The sequence below is a fragment of the Oxyura jamaicensis genome, chromosome 3, assembly GCF_011077185.1.
Source record: "Oxyura jamaicensis isolate SHBP4307 breed ruddy duck chromosome 3, BPBGC_Ojam_1.0, whole genome shotgun sequence".
Lineage (NCBI taxonomy): Eukaryota > Metazoa > Chordata > Aves > Anseriformes > Anatidae > Oxyura > Oxyura jamaicensis.
The window spans coordinates 34660657-34682165 of NC_048895.1; the positions used below are offsets into that span (position 1 = coordinate 34660657).

The window sequence follows — 21509 nt, forward strand, 5'->3', positions numbered from 1 at the left end:
TACAGCTATTCTTATTCAGTCAACCGATAAATATAACCATTTTATTCCAAGATAGTAAATGTTGCTTTTTGAAGGAAAAAGAAAAACAATACAAGCTTATAAAGGCTGCCTTTCTATAGAACATATTTAGCTCTGCAGATGCAGAATCAAGAAAAATTACAGTCAGATTTTATTTTGAGATCCTGCAATCAAAGAACTCAATCCTATTTGGTTGATTAAGTCACAGCCTAGTGGTTCTTAACGATTACATATGTATCATTCAAGTTATGACATACATACTAAGTTATTCCTAACTACAATACACATCTGGGTTTGCCTGTTAAGTACCTTCACTATAGATATTGAAGCTCTGTGCCTTCAGTAGGGCTTTTCTCATGAAGTAAAGACCCTATAAAGAGAAATTTTAGGCCGCATTTGAGCGGTACTTACCTTAATGCTTGTAGACTGTAGTTTTTGAAAGAAGTACCTTTGAAAAGAAAGGGGTACCTTCAACAAGGCAATGACAGCACTGCACAGACAAGCTGTATGCTGTAAGAAACAGATACAAAACAAATGAGATTAAATATGTCATAGAATATGGAAAAGACATGCACTCACGGTAATGAAACTGCAGTAATTTCTACTAAAAGTCAGAAATATATTGACATAGTCATATGGTAACAGCCACCACAATGACAGTGACTACATTCAGCCTCTACTTATGTTCCCCCCTTTAGGAAGGTTTTCTGCTCAGGATAGAACAAGGAGGCCAAGAAAAAGAGAAGTGCAAATTATTTCAGTCCTAGTGTTAGAGTTAGCAGCTTAAAACACTCATACACAAAACTCTGACACTCAAACCCTCTAAAATAAATAGTAATCCCCCCCCAAGCAAACAAGACTGGCATCTCCCACAGCTTAATATGGTGCAATAATCTAAGTTTTAAGCCTTTTATCTCCTCTCCCTTCGCCTACTACATTGTACCATCCTTCTTGCTCAGAAGAATGAAGTACTGAAACCACTGGTTTCAGAAGACTGAAACCACTGAGCTTAGCTGGCACAGAGACAGTGACAATTAAGTTTACAGGGTTTATCTTAGCTACACTTTACACAACTCATTTTTTTATATGCAATTTGGAATGGGTAAGGACTGTTGAATTTAGAAAAAAGGCAAATAGATGCCAGCCATACCAGAGGAACTATCTTGTTTCCATCAATATGCACTCCAGCTTTATGATGTTCAGTAACAGTAAGAGACAACACTGTATTAGCACTGTAAAGGACTTTGTTATCAGCTCACTGTTCGCATTCAGCAAGCTTTACATTGTGTTCTCTGATGACCTGCACTGATAAGAGAAACACTATACTCTAGCAATGTAGTATTAACTGCCAACAGCTCAGAAACTGAAGCTGGGCTAGTGCTGGACCCTCCAGTACTGTGTGTAGTGGGGGAAGAACTCCTTCATCATGAGTACCATGCTTCAGTATTTGAATGTGAGCATCATTAGAGATCTGCCAGAGACTCAATGTTACTTCTAGGTATTGTGACATTTATCAACATCTGCCATATTCTTAGCATCAGAATTTTAAAAGCATTGTTTTTAATCATGCCAGTAAGGTTATAGGTATTTTAGCAAACTTTTTTTTTTTCAAGTATTAGAGTATATTCTTAGGGACCAGGCTCCTTGTGCCACTAACAGCTTAAGTTAACTAACTAAAGTGTGCTCTTCAGTTTCTTGACCACCATAGATATATATATACACGGAGGGGCTGGGTTTTTGGAACCTTCATCTACAGAAAATACATTTAAACTATTACTTGCCAAGTAAGACACAGGAGCATACTTCCTGTTGAGGGATTCTACTTCTTCTAGTACACGATTAAATACAGACATCATTCTTCTTTCATATTCGCTCTCAACAGGTGCTGTTCCATTTGAAGTGTATTCCTGGAAACTAGAACATAAAACATTTTGTTGTACCTAATAAATCTTCCTCATCCTGATCTAGGGCGCTCAATCCCAAACATTCTCAATCAGACCATTTCTGTTACAACTTAAAATCCATTAAGAAATAAACAGAGTAAACAGTTTGGCAGACAGATTTATTATTTTTCCACTCTAAGACTTGCCCTTCACATTTAAACACTTTCTTAACTATGGCTTATCCACCATGTTGTGTCTCCACCCTTTCTCATGCGAAGCAGTTGCAGGTCTGAGAAGACTCAGCACGCTTACTTCCCCTAGCTTTTATTTAAACCTGCAGTGTTTACAATGTTTTAAAAAGCCTCACAAGTCAAATAAAAGGGAGAATGCCAGTCAGAGTTAAGAATAAATCTGGAAACTCTTAATCTCATGTTCTGAATAGAATTCTGCCTCCTAGACATCTAACTTTTTGAAGTCCACAGCTTTATACTTGTAAGAACTAAGATTAATGTATCTTCTGAACAATGCTTAGTTCATAATAAGTAGGACAGTCATTTTGGATGTCCAATTTTATTTCCACTTAGAAGAATCACGCATTTATAAAGATATTTATCTACATTATCTTCCCTTCAATCTCTGACTTGGAGTTCAAAAGAGTGATTCAATTCACAGTTGTTTCAACATAGTTTTGCATACGAGTCCACAGTTAAAAAAAAGTCAAAAGTGCTGGATTTACATTAGAAAGCTTAAACTAATCTAACATGTCTAACATCCTTCATGTCTGAAGGAATCTAACATATACCTACTTTTTGCACTTAAAATTCTGAGAGTTAACACAGAATGGCACATATTAAAATACATGGCCAGAGATTAAAAGCTGTTTATTCTAATGAAAGTTTATGTTTAAGATGAGTGCAATAGAGCTCTCAAGAGCAAAATAAATAATTTTTAAAAAGTAGAATCTGAAACACAGTCTCAACGCTGCCAGCTACAGCACAGTAACAGCAGGTGTCCTCAAGCTTGCCCTGAGTAAAATCACAAGGGTCCTCTGGGAAACTTTCTGAACATTCCTTGAATTCCTAGAACTTAAAGCCCCAAGGATTTTTTTTAAAAAAACAAAGGAGTAGGAAGTTAACTATCAAACCTACTTTGCAGATTCTGGATCCAAAATTAGAGCTTCAATCGCATGCGAAATCAACAGGCAACTCTGCTGTTGTCTGATATTAACAATAAGGAGTTAAGAGACTTACAAATTTGGTTCCTAAAACAAGAAATACAGTACTATTTTCTGGTGCTTTTGCTTACTTCTCTAGTTTTCATGAAATAATCCTATCACTGTTCCTTTAGGAAACAGAGCAAGCACTACCGAAATTCCAAGTTTTATACTTGGAAGTTGCAAGATTTGAGTCATAACTTCTTCAGAAACTAATTCTGAACAATAGTGCAGCAGTATCCATTTCCAAATAGATTAAAAAACAAAAAAGACGGTACCTGATGTTTAGGTAACCTGCTTCAAAATGACTTTGTGCCATATTTCACAGAAGAAAGGACTGTTAAGCTTCATGCTGTCTGCATGAGAAGGCAAGAGGACTAATTCTGAGCTTTTAAAAGGATACAGTTCTACATTCCTCAGAGTTGCTGAGTCTGCATCAAAAGATGACTGATAGAGATCTCCATACCGTGCAGCCAGGTTTCGGAACTCCTCCATTGATAGTTTCATCTACAGAGACAAGTTACCAGTCAAAAAATCATATATCCAGAAAACCACTATACTAACATACACAACTGAAGGAATAAGACAACATTCAGGCAGATATAGAAAGTTTTTGTTTCTTCACACAGATAAAGATCATTAAAGTGACAGAGTATTATCCATGCTTTATATGGGTATTTTTCCTGTAACAAAACACAGACATATCCTTTTTTGGATTAAAAACAAAAGCCATGAACAACTTCCCCTCTCCCCCACTGATAAACCAAACTGCTCTGTCTTTCAAAGACTACCCACTGATTCCTTCTGGCAGGCTATATGCATTTAGAAACACTGCTTTGGTATTCTGTATGGTACCAAGCTGCTCGCCAACACTCACCAGGAAGAACTGCAGTGCGAACCTAAGCATGTAGTTTTACTTTAATGTAACCACAGTACCTGATGTGTTTCAAAGCAAGGTGGAAAGGTCTTGCTGCAATTTTGAGTGCATTGCCTGGGTTACTCCCTGCATATTGTTGGAAACTGTGTGCATGAACATGTGAAAAAAACACGCACACATGCTCTGCTTCCCTACAGTTATAGGGGAAAACCAAGGCCCACTGTTAAGTCAAACTCTTCACTGATGCTTTTCACTTCTTTAATCTGATATCTCTTCTGAGAAACAAAATTCATACCAGTTATAAAAGTAACTACACTAGAGAGTGGATCAAGAATACATGCCTGGTTAGAGATGCGTCCACACCGTTGGAGATCATTTCCTGATGTCATAGCAATCGTTGTGGCAATAGCTGGTGGTGGACTTGTTTTTAGGCTGTTGCAGGTACAAATAAGTTGAGAAAAAGCTTGCAGAAGGTCAATCCTGAGTTTCACGAATCCACACTGAAAGCTCAGAGGATTAAGTGGTGTACTAGCAGCCTGAAACACAGTAATAGGAATGTTGGCAATCTGGGTCAAAAGCAAACATGGTAAAATAACTTCACAATGTCACTGAACTGTCTCATCAGACAACTGAACTCTCCAGGTCAATTCCAAAAGCTGTTTTTCAAAACCACAATTAACAGACTTGCTTGATGTAAATCATTCTGAATATTGAGGACACAGAAGTTTAGATAAGTACTAAGCCATATTTCAAGTGTATCATCCTTGTACCAAGTGTGACTTGAGCTGCTACACTATTATTAGAGCACCTATTTCCCCTTTTTCCAAAGGGCAAGCCTTTAGACTTCAAATGACTAGTCCAGATAGTCCCTACCATAAGGGAGAACACTGTGCATTTGCCTTCCAGTTCAAAGAGGACTGAAAAAGGGATTCTCTGCATGAGCCACAAGATAAAGAACTGGCTAAAGATACCTGCACCAAAAAGGAGTAATCATCTTTGATTTTCTTGGAATTGTGAAATGGACAGGAACAAAGGCATTGAACCTTGCATTTGATGAAGACAGGGACAGTTCAGTGACAACCAAGAAGAGTAAATAACAGAACTCCAGACGAAAAGACATGCTGCTATTTTATTTTATTTTTTGGAAATGATGGCTCTATGAAATTCTGTTCCTTAAGAGGTTATCTGACTCGGAAAAGCATCTGTGACAGCTTAAGAAAGCTAGGAGGGCACAAATTGCAGCACTCAAAAGATTTGATAATAGTCAGGCCAAAAATCCATTACTTATTTTTTCTATACTGATGGATTTGAGAGGACCACCCTTTTTTCTTTAGCTGGGGGAAACTTGCCTGCAAAACAAAGCACCAGGACTTTCTTTTACTTAGAGAATGGATATGTATTATACTTTTGCACGTCTTTCCCAGTGCTTCTCATTTCACAACAGCAGAGGCCACTTCTGGAAGCGAGAAGTTACAACCCTTCTACAATACCTACCAAGAACCATTTTTTTGCTGGCAGGAAAACAACCAAGTTTATCACAAAACATCCCATGTCATCTGAGAACTCGCCTATGATTGACTTAAGTGAGGAATCGTCAACCAGCTGCAATCACCTTAAACTACTGAGCTAGATTTCAACCAAAGAAAATGTCTTAAACAAGACTCAAGCTATTCTTCACTCAAGCTATTCCGCCCCCCTTAGCGCTTTACTTTCCTTTCTCCAAGGGCATAACCGTCCCCCTGCCCCCTGTCTGAAGTTGTTCAGTTTATTCTGCAAGGGTAGTTTAAGAAAAACCTCTGTGGAAGAGACCTCACTGCACTGTAATTACTCTACAGAGAGTTCATGTTTTTATAGAGTGAAGTCTCAGTACTTTAGATCAGAAAATCCAGACATTTTTAGTAGCAAAAATCAGACTTGATTCTTGTAAATGCAAATACAAGCTTGTCTCATTAATACCACAATTTATATTATCTGCTCCCCGTATAGCCATGGCCAATAAATGAGTTACAGTTCTTTTTGTGAAAATGACAGAGAAAGTTCTTTGGCTCAGTTAAGTTCTTCAAATTATGCCACTTATCAACATATTTGGAGTTAGTGCTACTTAATTATACAGATGCTTTGTTCAAGTTCTGTATCATCTCTGGATTAGAAGCACTGAAAAAACAAGCAGTTTCCAATAGATGAATGTTCTGTGTCAAAAGGAGTAAGTCCTATTTCAAAACCTTTGCTAACTATACAAGGAAACACACTGTGAGACAGAGGGGGCTGTGGCTGACAGACTTGATGACAACTCCCAGTCCCATACACCTCTCGTCCATAAAGTAATTTGACATTTTCCCTCAAGGGGCGAAACTCGCATGAAAAAACATTCTGCACGCAGCAATGCAAGAAGGAGGGGTGCACGTATATCAAGAAGGAATTGAGAAATTTTCCGATGAGATCAGACACTGTCTGAGAATTTCATCACTGATAAACTGGGCTGACTGAACATCTGCAACAAATTACCTGGCTACAAGTTGTCCAGCTACAAGGTGGACAACTACATAGGCTTCATCACTTGCACTAATGGTCTGCAGTACCAACAGTGCTGAGTGATGCTCCACACTGAAACAGAAGCAACAGTGAAGCTGGAGCCAGAGGAAAGAGAAACAGCTAATATCCTTTGCAGTTAGACTACCATGTGCCCTTTATGACACTTTGCTCCCCTTTGAAATGCTGAGTTATGTAGATGTAAGCAGTGAGCAGCTCCTTTCACAGCTGAGCAACTCAAGCATGGTGAGAAATTTGTAGTGGTGCAACAAGTCAGCAACAGCCAACCAGCAAACAAACAAAAGATCACAACAAAAAAAAACCCACACACAGCCTCCTCTTCTCTGGCCCTCTGAAACCTGCACGTACTCCTGTGGACCAAAACAACTTGGAAGGAAGTGCTTTTCTGAGTGCAATATGCATGGCAACACAGGAAATGAAGTCAGCAGAGGAGATGAGATGAGGACTGTAATTCTTCAACAGAAAAACAAAAATACAACCTTAAGGAAAGAGATTAAATTACTAACCCACAGACTGACCTGTTTCAGCAACAATATTTTCCTGCCTGTATTAAATATAAATATATAATTAGATGGGTTTCCCCATGTCTTCTAGATACTAGAGAAATATTGAAGCATGATTTAAAAGCCTTATTTACCCAGTCAACAAATTAAAGACAAAACCTTCAGGAACAATGGTGCTTTCTCTCACAGCACAAAGGCACAAAATTTATGCCCTTCCAGGCTATCTAGGGGCAGGTTATTAATAAATATTAGTATCTGAGCTTTAATAAATACTGATATCTGAGCTGTCATGACACTGACAGTTCTGGTAACTGCAACAGAAGTAAGCATTTAATGTGGAAGATATACTGAAATCCGTATGTAAAAATTTCTTCCTGAAAACCGAAATATGAAGAAGCACTGTATGAAGCTGGACCATCTTTTGTTAAAGGAGACAACATGAACTGGAGGTCCATACTCATTACTACTTTTTGTTTACATAGACACCACACACACACATACTTATTGCTATTTTCACTACTTCAGAGAAGCAGAAAACATGTGCCTAAAGCAGGTGCCACATGAATTTTGTGGATTTGAGACTGAATTGTCCTCCCTCCTCTTACTGAATTGCTGTTGCTTTAGTTTAAGGATTCCATAGGACCACATTGTCAAATACAAGGCAATGTGAACTCAGTAGGAGGAAGGAGGACAATTCAATCCTCTCTTTATCTCAACAAGCTAGGAGCCAATTCAGACAAATTCCAGGCTAAATCATTACAACAGCATTTATTCAGCCGATATAAGGAGTGAAAAATTTTGAGTACTGTAACTTGAAGAAAAAAAATAAAATTCTGTCATATCACATGATTTGATCAAGACAGGAAGCGAGGGGGTGCGAAAGCAGAAAAGACAGATACTAGCTAGTCAGCTTAGCTACAGAACCTTGTCTCTGAAAATACAGTGGGTTAAAACTGTTTTTTCCTTTCCTTGCAGTCCTCTTCAAAAGAGGCTGGCAGATGTCAGACATCTGCAAAAACATTTGAGTTTTAAGAACAGGAACTAAACAGACCTGCAATATGCAGATCCACCATCAATAAAGTAGAAGCTCTGTGCTAACCGTCAGTGATGCTATTCCTTTGTGATATGACTTTAAAGCTTCAGCAATGCAAGAAAGCGCTGAGCTATAGTTGTCCTCTTGCAAACCTGTCAGACACTGCTCTGCATGGGAAAACTCCTTCAAACTGTTCAGCCAGAAGTAGAAGTGTTCCGAGGCCACCTGAGTCAGCAGGCTTTGATACAGCTCTCTGGCCATGTCATGGTTACCCTGTAGTGACAAGGTTTAGAAGGGGTAAGAAAGAAGGGCATGGGTTTCTCAGTAACAAATACAAACAAGAACAGTAACAGCTCCAGAATTAGCCATACTTCAAAAATAAAAATAGTGAAACTTCTGTCAATCACTTGATCATGACAATGCTAGCAATAAATAAAACCACAAAGCCTTATTTTATGGAAAGATCAGCCTGTATGAACTATAGTACTTATTTATACAGGACAATACATTTCTAGATTTGCTTCTTATACTGTCAAGCTTTTTCTTAAAAGAAACCATCAAAAACCTGAAAACATCTCTTTCATTCCCACAGTAACACTGGGTTTGGAACTATTAGGTGAGATTAGAGCTAAAATCAGGAACCCTGACTGACTTACCAAAACAGCACTGTGCTCAGTCCTCTCTTCTGCAATATGTACTTTATTTAAGATTACCTCAGTATCTTGCACTAGGGTTTCTACCTAATTCTACCCCCAGCTATGACTTTACTGAAGGGAAAAGAAAAACGGTATCTTTTTCTTTCTTTCTTTGCATTGAAGGGAAGCACACACCAGGATGGCTTGTATTACTTTCTAAAGAGCAGCCAGGCAATGCAGAGTCCACATGCTCAAAAAAATATCAGGTCATTACCTTCTTCCTTCTCAAATACTTCAAAAAGACAAATGGCTAGGAAAACTGTCGTGATGGGATGACTGCCGTGAATGGTATAGAACTGAAACAGCATTTTAGGGAATTAAGAGGGAATATTATATATTCCCCCCCCCCCCCGTTTGTTTCTTCTGAGTCCTATAATTTTCCTTTCTTTTTCCAGATCAAACAAATCACTAGTATCCTTCCAACCACACCAAAACATTTTTTCCAGATGCCTTCACTTACCATTCTGGAAGCCTGCCTGGCTATCCTGTAGGCTGTCCATCCATTGGAGGTGTTCTCAAGCTGCTGTTTGATAACAGTTTTGATTTCTGAAGATAAGGCTTTCTGACTGGAAACAAATATCACTGTGGCAAGAGAAACCTAGTGAAGAGTAGAAGGAAGAAGGAAGACGGATGGATTTCAGGAACAAAACAAAAAACAGGGAGAAGAAAAATCTAAGAAAACAAAACCAACCCAGCTGCATATCTTAAACGAACAGAAATGGTCTGCTTGAGTTTGGACTCAAAACTACATAGAAGACTTAAAACATACTTTAACTGAAGTCTTCTCTGTCATATATCATTCTTAACATTTTGGGTAAGCAAAGTATTTCCTGTAGATGACATGTATCCACACGCAAATTGAGATCTGCCATCTTGTTTTTTCTGTTAGCACTTTTCACAGACTACCCCAATACCTTCTATAGCTAGCTTTGTCTAAGCAGTGCCATCTGCTGGCAAACCTAACGGAACACATACACCCGCATTCAACATGGAAATCACACCTCATGGGGAGAGCTGAGCTATGCAGTCAGAACTTAAAACTGCAAATAAGGCTATAGGCTGGCACATCAACTTGGGCATAACAAACAGCTTAGACCACCTTTAAAAAATAATATATATATATATATACATATATATATATATATACACACACCCACACCCACAGTAGTTTATAGAGGCTTTATCTAGCAAGGGCTTTTCACCAGAAGGCCTTACCAAGAGTTCCTGTTTTTTATCTGTGGCAGATCGTCCGATTACTTTGTAGAGGTCCATCAGGTCTCCTAGCATCCCATCTGCTAAGACAGTCAGCTGCATGGCAATAGCTGCCAAGCAGTGGCACATGAGGATCCTAGCAGCATCCTGGGCACTGTGCAGCTGGGTCAACAGAGATTCAACCACCGACTGGCTCAGGTGAGGACGGCTCTTGACCAACTTCACCATGCAAGTTAAGGTGATCTGCAATTCACATACATCAACACATACAGTGAATACAATATCTACTTAAAAATAAAAATCAGGTACTTAATTGAAAGTGTGTTTACAGAAATGCAGAAGAGCCAGTATTTTCAGAATCATATACTGTACAGAAGATGAGATATCCTAAGAGCCCAAGCCTCTATCCCTGAGCTCACAGCACAAACATACCACAAATTCAAGAAACAATGTTATTCCTCATATCAGCCTTTCCAGGTAAATAACTAGACAAAATTACTGGTAACAGCTCATGAAGTAAAATAATAAAAATAATGGATCATAGGAATGTTATAATCATGTACATTGCATCCTCATCTCCAAAAATCGAGTTCTCTCCAAGAATTTCTCCATCCTCCAGAGATACCTCCATCCCATGTTGAAGTTTACATTTTCTTACAGCTGTTCCTCAGACGGACTCATCTTTTATCCCTTATGACAGCCAGCTTACTCTAGAGCTGAGAGAGGTTATGTTATAGTTGTGTATTACCACTCTGAACTCCAATTACTCGCAAAACAAAGATTGTTGTTGTTGTTTTTTCAATATGCTATGCTTTCACCTGAAAGGATCTGGTGCAAATTAGCCCTTCTGCTATACAAGCCGTTATTGTAACTTACAGATGTGCTAATGAAAAGACAACAGTAGCATCACCTTTAAGGTTGCTTGAGCTCCTGGACTGCCATCTTGACTACAAAGAACAAGAAGAGACTCTAAGCCAAAAACTGCATCTTGCTCCAAAGGCAGAAGATCTAAGAAAAAGAAACAGTCAGTCAGTTCCCTGTTACAGTTTCTGGTCATAATCAATATGATAATAAAGTTAACAGAAGATGTAATCTTACCAACCATTCATAAAATCCTACAAAAATTTTTCTACTAGATTATAGTCCCCATTCTTCCTAACTAGGGTAAAGGATTAGACAGCCTTACAGACAAGGCCAGTTAATATGTGTTAAGTGCATAAGCCTGACTGTAAATAGACTAATTTCATCAACCTTGCTTTCATTTACCTTTTTCCTGACAAGAGGCTGATATATTAGTCAGAATTCTCACTCCATGAGCTGCAATGCCACGGTTATTATGGTAACAGCACTCCTGTGCTAGTTTTACTAAATCAAATGATCTTGCAGTTGTAGAGGCTGTTCCTAAATAAAGATAAGACAGACAGGACATAAAAGAGCACATTCCTTAATTGTACCACAAATCTTTCAAGTACATTTATGCACAATATCTACATTGACTTAGGGTGCTTTTTTTGTTTGTTTAATTATTTATTTTACTTCATAGGTTTTCATGCTATCATTTCAAGATGTATTCCAATATATACAAACACAAAAGCTCTCTCCTTTCATGAATGCAAGTTAGACATACACAAGAGAGTATCCAGGTCTAAAGGTTTATGTTTCAGGAACTATCACCATTTTAAGAACAAGACACACTGAATTATTCTGAAACATCTACTCTTTCTCACACCATAAAGCCTCCATGCTTCATTGTTCAGTTTATTCATACTAATAAACCATGCAAATCCATGGTTTCAAAGCACCTTAAGCAGAACACAGGTTGACCATTTAAAACGCATTTCCTATACACTATTTCCTTAGTGTATAAAGACAAGTTTAAAACCCAAAGGTAAACACTTTATTTGCCACAAAATCCAGAAGTGACCATGACCGGGTCTATTGGTATATTCTATTCCATTTAAGTTTACATACAGTGAAAACAGCCTCTGACAATCAGTGTTCTGGAGGAAAAATGTACTTTAAGAATATGCCACAAAGTGGTTAGTGATTGACCTGTTTATCAGTAGGTAGCCAATCCACCAAAAATGCTAGAAGCAATCATCCGATCTAGTTTTCTTACCTGGAGCACTGCTGAAGTACTGTTTAATGGCAATGGTCCCCGATAACGTGGAGAGAACAGATAGCATGCCCAGTTTCAAACTATCATAAGGGGTGTGAAGAGCAGATTCACACAGCGCCTACAGATTAAGAGAAGGGAGAAGATACAAAGTGAAGGAAGTCCCATGAGCTATCTGTATTAAATATTTAGTTGCACTGGTCTGAGAGAAGTTCTGTGAATCAGAATTTCTCCCACAGAAAATACTATACTGAATTCAGAAGTTAGAACTCAGGTGCTGAAGCACTGGTTTTAGTAGATTGAAGACATGGCTTGCTAAAAATTGACAGTGGGTCTCATATGCTAGGAAACACCACTTAGAAACCACTTTATTGATTATAAAACAGTGACAAAAGTATTATTATGTCTCATAGATCAAACATTGCAAAAGCTTTTTTAAGACAATTCTCCAGTCTATTAGAGCTATATTGAGCATTTTGCCTTAAAACAATCTGCAGGACTAGGGGACAGAGGATATTTGAAATAGTACCTATGAGGAAATCTAGAAGAATTAGCAGGACAGACTGCAGGCTGCAGTCAGTTACCTGTGCAGCCAGTAGGAAGAAAAGCACCTTCAGTAACTTTCAGAAAATCATGGTTTAGGACTTACCCCTTTCCAATCTAATTACAATGTAAACTGCCAGGATACACGGTCATGCAGCACTGTAAGAACTCCCCTTTTTCATTTCTATCTCATTAAACACAAGAACTTGTGTCTTCATTGGTAAGTTAACACATCTGAAGTGCTCAGCAACAGCACCCTCGGACCAAATGCTGCTCTTACACAGTAGCATTATTAAACAGGTATGTGCTTATAAAAATACAAAAATACATTGTGGTCTGAAGCCAAAATCTCAAAAAACACCTAGAGAAGGGCCTATGACCAAAACAGGCAAATTTGATGGAAAAAATGTCAAAGAATCAAAGCAGAATTTCCCTTAGCCCACCTGATAAGCATTAGAGGACAGACACACCTAGAAAACACCTTGAAATATATATCATAGTGAACTGCTTTAGGCATCAAAGGCAAAAAAAAAAAAAAAAGTCTGAAAATCAGTAAAGCCTCCACAGTCCGAAGACAAAGCCTCCTCTCTGACCTACCCAGACCCAAAATGCTAAAAAGTTAACATTGCTGAAATGGTAGCGGAAAGAAGTTTTGCCATGAGAAAATGAGGGTCTGTCCCAGTCCCTGCTGCATAAACATTTATCAAGTTGTTTAAATATGGAAAGAGTTGCCCAACTCAAAATGTTAAATTTCAGAATTCAGTAAGATCTCTCATGGCCACTGTATGTGGCTCAGCAAGCAGTAACATGCTTCAGACAATTCATTTCGTTCTAACCCAGTCCCTGGTCTACTTCCAATGACAGACGAACTTTCTCCTGTGCATTTCAACCAGCAAAAATACTGATTTTAAAGCACTGTGTAATGATGAAAGCCATGTAACCATGTCTCTCACTTGTACTAAGCCAACTACCACCCAGATGTAATGGTATAGAGTAGCATTTTGACCACAAAGAATTCATAAACCATTAAGTAATTCCTTAAAATTCCTAAGAGAAATAAATTACTGATATTAAAACATTATGAAGAATAAAGCATTTAATTAAAACAAAAACTTCCACACACTAAATCATCATCTCTTTGTACTGAAGACAAAGAAAAGCACGTGTTATTTCTCATGTGACTATTAACAAAAGAAGAACTACATATTTTTTCTCCCCAGTTGCCTTATACTCCAACAAATATAGCAAAAGTAGCTTTCCAAGAGTACTAAAATCAGATAAGCAGAGCTATAAGCCTCTGCCATTAAGCTTTTGAAATACTTACTTTTCTAATTAGAATCAAATCTAACCTGAAGTTATTTTCTATATTCATTTTTACCAGTAAAAGGGAAAGGCAAGGGGGGGGGGAAGTAAATGTACAAGAACAATTGAAAGACAGAAGCAATCCTATTTCCAATGTAACAACAGTTTCCCCAGATAATGCAGATATGCTATAAACACCTTTTAGGAACTCATCCATACAAGAAGAGTCACAAAGACATTACTGGAAATGACCCATTGATTTTTAGTGATAAAATCAAAGTTACTTCCGTCTTTCAAGTATACCTTGCTGGATGACATGCTTTGACACATGCCACAGATGTTCTGTGTTACACAAGGGCATTATCACATGCTCAATATCATAGCATTAACAAAAACATTCAGCTCCCATGTCTGCTATCTTAAATGAGTTTGTCAGGTACAAAAGTTATTTCCTTACTGCAAAAAGGCCTACTCCATGACAAATGCCTTTCATCAGTTACAATATTTCAGTTATTCATTAATATTTGGCTACTTTGGCAGATTTTGTCTATATTAAGGATATGGAGAGGCACATTCTTCCTTTCTTCACTTCCAAAATTATTCTTTTGGAAAGAGTTCTATAACTAATTGCAACGTTTTATAATAAACTTTAGCTTAAAAATGCATAAACCTGAATATTTTCTCTAGTCCACGTATGCGGTGTCTTGTTGGCCAACAACTTTAAATCTTGGATTGCAAGCCTCTTCACAGCCTTCCTGGGGTCATTCTTTAAGTACTGCAACAAAAGCTGGACCTATAACAAAGTAAATTAATTAAGAGAAAGAGATGCTACTAGAAGGAAGCCTTTTCAAAAGTACTCAAGAAGGAACTTTGGGAATATTTGTCTAAAACTACTATGCCTTACCTGTCTGTTTGCTTGCTACATGGCAAAGCCTCTACTCAGTCTGTGATTCCATGGCAAGATAAGACAGTCCAACAGCCAATTCCTGCTATTCTTTTCTCCCTCTCTGCTCATGCACCCTGTTTTTCACTGCCATGCATACCCAAGAAGCCCTGAGAGCTGTTTCAGCTCTTTCAGAAATATTAATAAATCATTTCCAAAAACTTCAGTAAACACTTTACGCTGTCATGATTATGCTATTAACAAGTATTCCAGGCATTTGACACTAATTCAGGTGTCTACATAATCTGCAGTCAACAGAGAGAGTAGTAGATGTACTATGTATGTATTAGCAGCCACCAAAAAAACCCAAACAGATTAGAAAATAAAAAATAAAATAATAAAAAAAGCAACACCCACCAGCACATGAAGTATCTATCTCAAATTAATTGAAATAACACTTAACTAAGTCTCCTTTGTTGCATTAATTTTTGGAAATTTGGAGATAGAACAACCAGCAAATGGGAAACTGCATGAACATGTCAACCATGGTTTTGCTCTCCAACTCCATTCTGGCTACTCGACTTACATAAGCAGCATAGTCTGCTCTGTTGTGGAAACACAGCCTATAACACCATCTTACTGCCATAAAAAAAGCACATCAAGTGTTCTAGTGGTGTTTCAGTTGGCTTAGATTCAGTACTATCTCTGAAATACAGACATCATTGATTCAAAGAAGTTTCAGACCGATCAATGCTATTAGTCTAACAGTGACACCAGCATTCCATAGCTGTATGGCATTAAAAGAAGGCCAATAATTTTTTTATGACTACTTTACAAGGATTAGTTAGATGAATCTCAAATGTCTTGCTATATAAATCACATCCACAAAGCACATTAACAGAACATAGAAGCATTGTATTTTTCCATCATTGCTTTTCCACAACTTGGTTTATAGACCTAAGTTATAGCAATAGACTCAAATTTCTCAGAGTCCTTCAAGAAACACAATTTAAATGCACTCTATGCAGTTGAATTATTCATTTCCTTGCATGGAAGGAAGGTGAAAGGCACGCCCACTACCCAAGAGAACATACAGCAGTAAAAAGTGAAGCATGGGTTCTACACGAAAGATGGAGGTTTTCAGATTATAAAAAACAAACAAACAAACAAACAAAAAAAAAAAAGGACCTGTTTGCTTTCTTAATTCACTTGATTTCCAAGAAAGACAATCTATAAGCTATAAAGAAGGGTTCCTACACTGAAGGGGTTATCTGGAAATATCAAAGTGACATTGGTTTTAGACTCTTTCTCTATAGTATGTAGTGGCAGTCAGCATAGCCTTTCATGTATTTTCAGCATCATCTAGCATCTGAGTTTTTTTGGTTTGGTTTGGTTTTAAATGTGCTTTGTACTTTAATTTGAAGGAATGAATCCAGGAAGAATTACCTGCTTAGGAATGTCAACCAAAGAAGAAGCAGCAAGTAGAGTAAATGTGTGAAGAGTAACAATGACCATCTTGGTAGAAGGGTATGATGTTACCAGCTGCTGAAGCAGCTGCCGGGAGCTGGAGGCCAGGCTAGCATCATGGTGCATGTGCTGTAGAATAGGGATCAACTTCAATTTCAAGTCGACAGGTGTGGCTAAACCTGTAACAGGGAACAGAGACATTGCCAGGCTGTTAGTCTGTAATACTGTCTTCTGGCGGTACTAAGACACACAACACTCTTGCATTACTGTCACCGCTTAATGTGGATCGTGCAGACACCTGCATTAGTTTCAAATAACTTGTCCACTGGCTGTCAGCATAACCACAACAGTACCACACACTTTAAGAGTTCTTTGGAAAAGCCTCATTGCAGGTAATACACATATTAGCTTATCTGAAGCAACCTGTAATAGTGTATAGAACCTCATTCACCAGACTACAGATGAGCTTTTATTCTTTACCAAAGGGGCATTACGATAACTTGGATTTTAAGAGCCAGATATTGGATTATTTCCCATCTATTTTAATTTCAAAACTGGAATTACTTGAGGATAAGGACAACAGTATTCTGATATCTGATATTTATATATGGATAATAAAGAATTCTCAGAGCAATTAGAGCTTTTCTTTTTATCATTCAATATTTGTATGTACCTTGAATCATCTCACTGATTTTGTTACATATTCCTGCAGCAAAATCCCTGTAGAGAAAAAGACAAAGTACTGGGTGAAATAAAAATAAACAGATTATTATTGTTATTAATAATAAAAATCAACAGAAGTACCGAACCTTGCATTTTAATGATAAAACCTTTTACAGAAGTGCTTGCCCAGTCTTAAGGGGTTTTGGAACTCCTAGACACAGGAATGATCAAATGATAAAATGGAAGCTTTTACATATGTATCAACGTGACAAGCAGCATTACACATAGTTGCCAACTATAATTTCTGTAAAATAATCCGTTGATTAAAGTTGCTCTATTGCCTTGCATTCCCTTATTTATGAGCTTTTCATTAGTATTTTAGAAAAAAAGATTCCTGTTAAACTCAATTCAGACTTCCCTACAATACTGTTATTACACATAATTATTATAAATGACTTGGCTGGTACCAGAGGAGAAAATACTAAATTTTGTGAGTGACAGTGTCAACAGAGCTCCAATTCTTTGTAATATGAAAAATGGAGAAGAAATTACATCTTACTTTGATTGTGCAGAAAAGTTGGCAGCAGCAAATATAGCAGCTTCAACTTCCACATTATCATGGGAATCCAAACTCTGACGAATACTGTGATGTGCATTCTTCCTTTCAGGAATAATAGATGCCATGCTGCCCAACATCCTACACAAACAGATCACAGTGAGATCAGGAAGTACAATGACTATGAAGAAACGCACGAGGAAACCAAATAGAAACATGAAAGGACTGCTCTAAAGTTTCAGTTTTTATATGTTTTCCTTTCATGTTGATTACAGAAACAAACAAACACTAATGGTAGGCAATGTAAAAGTGTTGGGCTGCATCTTATGTTTGTCATTCAATAAAAACATCAATTATATTTTGGTACCTTTAGCTTGAAAGGAAAAAAGTGGTAAGCTTCAAGAATTCTTATAAAACTAAGAGCGCGCTTTGGCACTAGAAACACCAAGCATTTTTAAGATGCTTTTATGAAAATGATCTGTAGGTTTTGTCTGACAGCAAGCTGAACATGAGCCAGCAGTGTGCCTTGGCAGTCAAGAGGGCCAACCATATCCTGGGTGCATCAGGCTAGCTGGTAAAGGACTGTCCTGCTCTGCTCTGGTGCGGCCTCACTTCGAGTGCTGAGTGCAGTTTCGGGTACCACAGTATAAGGAAGATATAAAACTGTTAGAGTGTGTCCAAAGGACGTCTACAAAGGTGAAAGGAAAGACATATGAGGAGAGCTGAGGTCCCTTGGTTTGTTCAGCCCAGAGCAGAGCAGGCTGAGGGGAGGCCTCATGGCGGCCTGCAGCTCCCTCACGAGGGGAGCGGAGGGCCAGGCGCTGAGCTCTGCTCTCTGGGGACAGCGACAGGACCTGAGGGAACGGCATGGAGCTGGGACAGGGGAGGGTCAGGCTGGGGGTTAGGGAAAGGTTCTGCACCCAGAGGGGGGTCGGGCACTGGGACAGGCTTCCCCAAGGGAAGCGGTCACGGCATCGATATGCAGGAGTTCAAGAAGAGTTTGGACAACGCTCTCAGACACATGGTCTGATTTTTGGTTGGTCCTGTGTGGAGCCAGGAGTCGGATTCGATAATCCTTGTGGGTCCCTTCCAACTCAGGATATTCTATGATTCTATGTTCAAGCTCTGGCATCAATGCAACAGGTTTAATGCTAAAATATATTAATGGCTATTTTCATACACCCATCATGGGATTTAAAATTCAGAGATTTGGTAGTCTAAGGGAATAAAATAATTAGAAAGTTGTTTCCACCCTTTCCATCCTTCCCTCTAAGACTGCAGAAGTAAGTGATACATGTCTGAAAACTACATACTACAAAGGTAAAACTTCTAGAATGTTACCATAATCAAGCAACCAAATATCAGGCATTTATCACTTGTTTCCAAAATCTTTTCCTGATGTGAGACAAGGTTATTGTTGGAATAGTGAAATACCTTTTTTGTAACTGCTAAGAGAACACATCAGAGTATCTATACTTTACAAATGTGTCAAAGATACTTTTCAAAAACATTTAGTCAATTAAAAAAAGTACCAGGATTTAAAGCAGAGAGGTTTAGATTAGATATTTGGAGGAAATTCTTCACTCTGATGGTAGTGAGGCTCTGGCACAGGCTGCCCAGAGAAGCTGTGGATGCCCCATCCCTGGAGGTGCTCAAGGCCAGGCTGGATGGGGTTTTGAGCAGCCTGGTCTGGTGGGAGGTGTCCTTGCCCATGGCAGGGGGTTGGAGCTGGGTGGGCTTTAAGGTCCCTTCCAACCCAAGCTGTTTTATGATTTTATGATGATTCTATGACTTGCATTGATGGCAATGTTAGCAAGACTTCCAGGTAAATATTTACACACAGCTATCTAGCAATAAAGTTGTGCCTTTACACAACATTTTGTTTTAGCAGATCTTTCAGCACATTCTTTCTTACTAATGCTACTCCAGAAGGACAAAACTGATTAACTGAAGATTTTCATACTACTAAACCAACAGCTACTTTTTTACCTATCTTTCACTTCATACATCTTGTGAAATCAATAGTAACTAAGGTGTTTTTGCAAACTGAGCAAATTCCGGGGACTTCTAGCAATCCATCCCAATGGCTCTCAACACGTCAACAAGCGTAGTCTTACATTAGGCTACTGAAGTGAAACTACAGGAAAACATATAGGCATACTGCACTCACACATTTCTGAGATACTAAAGCATAATCTCAATAAAAATATTAAAAGAAAAAATGGGTGTATGACCTAATAAAACAAACCTCTGTTAATGACTCCCATCCAACAGTGAAATCAGTAACTGTTCTGGATGGATTGAAGAAAAGAATAAGCAAGAGAGAAAGTAGAGTGTTATTTTCACATCTGAATTCACTTGTACAGGAGTTGGAAGATGCAGTTAACATGGTCATGTTGAGTAGCACTATAGATATAAAAACCAAAGCAGCAGGGCAGTGACAATAAAATTAGCTTAAAAGTCTCCCCTCCCTTCCCTCTGATTCCTAGAAAAGCCAAAGCAATCAATAAGACACTTGTGTCCTTACTCAGAAATTATGGATCAGAGACCAACAAGCATAAACATCTAGGACAGTGACAAATGAAAAATAAGGTAAAATATAACAAGGTTCACATAACTAAGTTTAGCTTACAAGTGTAACAAATAATAACACTTGCATGTTTGTCACATATGGTTGCTATCTGGGTTGTGCAAGTAACAGTTTAATTTTTCTTCTCCTGAGTATGCAGAACTGCAATGTTGCAAATTGCATTTTGCCTCGAGTCGTCCGCACAGTTCTCACTTCACAAATTGTTTTTCTGCTCACAGATCCTTACCATTCACTCCCTTTGAGACACATCTCTACTTTCATCTGTACAATAAACGAAGATAACTCCTATACTTCATTCACGGTAGTTGCAGATTTTCTTATTGCAGATCAGTACGCTAATAATCAGCCAGAGTGCTGAAGTACGTTACGTTCATTTATGCATACATACCGAAGCGTAATAGCCCGAGCAACCGGATCATTGCTATGAATTACTGAGAAAACTCTCTTCACAAACTCATCCACGTTGAGGATCTTCTCTAGGTGCTTCTCACTCTGCTGAGTAACTTTGAGCACACAGAGCCTCAGGAAGTTGTTTCTATTGGAAGACACGTGCTTATCTTTATCAGGCTGTTTTATAATACAAATTCAAACACTTTCAGTACAAACTAATGAGTTACTATGAAAACAACGGATACAAACTTACTACTCCTGAGGGTTAATTTAAAAAGGTAAAGTGTATGCTTTAGAAATGACACATTTAAGTCGGCTGATATAATTAGAGAATGGAATATTGACAGGATATCTTTTCGTAGCATTGTTAGTGTTACATCGGGGCCCAATTCTCTTCCGGGTGAATTAACCCGTTGCCAGCAGCAGAGCGGAAGCAGATGCCGGTGCCGTGCACACTTGGCGATCCGGTTCTCCTGGAGAAGACGCAGGGATGAAGCCACAAAGTGTCACCGCTGCTGCCAGCCCTGAGCCGACTCCTCCTGCCCGCCGGCCCCGCAGCTCACACCCCGCAGCAGCACCAAGCAGCCTCCTGCCCCGACCCGGCGCCGCTTACCCGACCCTGAAGACGTCGGCCAGCTTGAGGAAGGCGGAGTTGATGAGGATGGGGAAGGGGTACTTCTGGAACAGCCGCGGGAAGCGCACCACGGCTTCGCACTGCTCGCCCAGCTTCCCGGACCGCAGGCCTAGCACGAGAGCCGAGGTTACGGCATGGGCAGCCCTGCATCCCCCTCCCCCCCCCCCAGATACCACCTCCCTCCCTCCCTCCCTCCTTCCCTCCCTCCCTCACCCTTGTCGAGCTCCATGAGGGCGGAGTTGGCGTCCAGCTCCTGCTCGCCGTACCCCGCCTCGGCCAGGAACGACTTCCCGCCGCCACCCGCCATCGCCGCCGCCACCGCGCATGCGCGCCGGTCCCCTCCCCTCTCTCCCGCCACCTACCCCGGGTGAATGGGCCCCG

At 39.1% G+C, this 21509-nt stretch overlaps 1 protein-coding gene and 1 long non-coding RNA gene across 2 annotated transcripts in view; one reads left to right on the top strand and one right to left on the bottom strand.

Moving 5' to 3' along the window:
* Nucleotides 1–176, top strand: part of LOC118164255 — an 18419-nt gene extending 18243 nt beyond the window's left edge. Inside the window, exon 3 of the long non-coding RNA XR_004749397.1 lies at nucleotides 145–176. This is a non-coding gene — a long non-coding RNA (uncharacterized LOC118164255). The remainder of the gene's footprint in view (nucleotides 1–144) is intronic.
* The window catches only part of INTS7 (integrator complex subunit 7), a 25417-nt gene extending 3912 nt beyond the window's left edge, over nucleotides 1–21505 (bottom strand). Inside the window, exons 1-18 of the mRNA XM_035321661.1 lie at nucleotides 21342–21505; nucleotides 21108–21237; nucleotides 20493–20639; nucleotides 17518–17655; nucleotides 16969–17015; nucleotides 16275–16474; nucleotides 14616–14738; nucleotides 12104–12221; nucleotides 11251–11385; nucleotides 10895–10992; nucleotides 9988–10227; nucleotides 9233–9370; nucleotides 8144–8350; nucleotides 4333–4527; nucleotides 3518–3621; nucleotides 3050–3118; nucleotides 1800–1932; nucleotides 430–528 (exon numbers count right to left, since the gene is read on the bottom strand). Coding sequence (XP_035177552.1) covers nucleotides 430–528; nucleotides 1800–1932; nucleotides 3050–3118; nucleotides 3518–3621; nucleotides 4333–4527; nucleotides 8144–8350; nucleotides 9233–9370; nucleotides 9988–10227; nucleotides 10895–10992; nucleotides 11251–11385; nucleotides 12104–12221; nucleotides 14616–14738; nucleotides 16275–16474; nucleotides 16969–17015; nucleotides 17518–17655; nucleotides 20493–20639; nucleotides 21108–21237; nucleotides 21342–21435 — 2415 coding nt within the window. The 5' untranslated portion in view covers nucleotides 21436–21505. The remainder of the gene's footprint in view (nucleotides 1–429; nucleotides 529–1799; nucleotides 1933–3049; nucleotides 3119–3517; nucleotides 3622–4332; nucleotides 4528–8143; nucleotides 8351–9232; nucleotides 9371–9987; nucleotides 10228–10894; nucleotides 10993–11250; nucleotides 11386–12103; nucleotides 12222–14615; nucleotides 14739–16274; nucleotides 16475–16968; nucleotides 17016–17517; nucleotides 17656–20492; nucleotides 20640–21107; nucleotides 21238–21341) is intronic.
* Nucleotides 21506–21509: the final 4 nt, after the last annotated feature.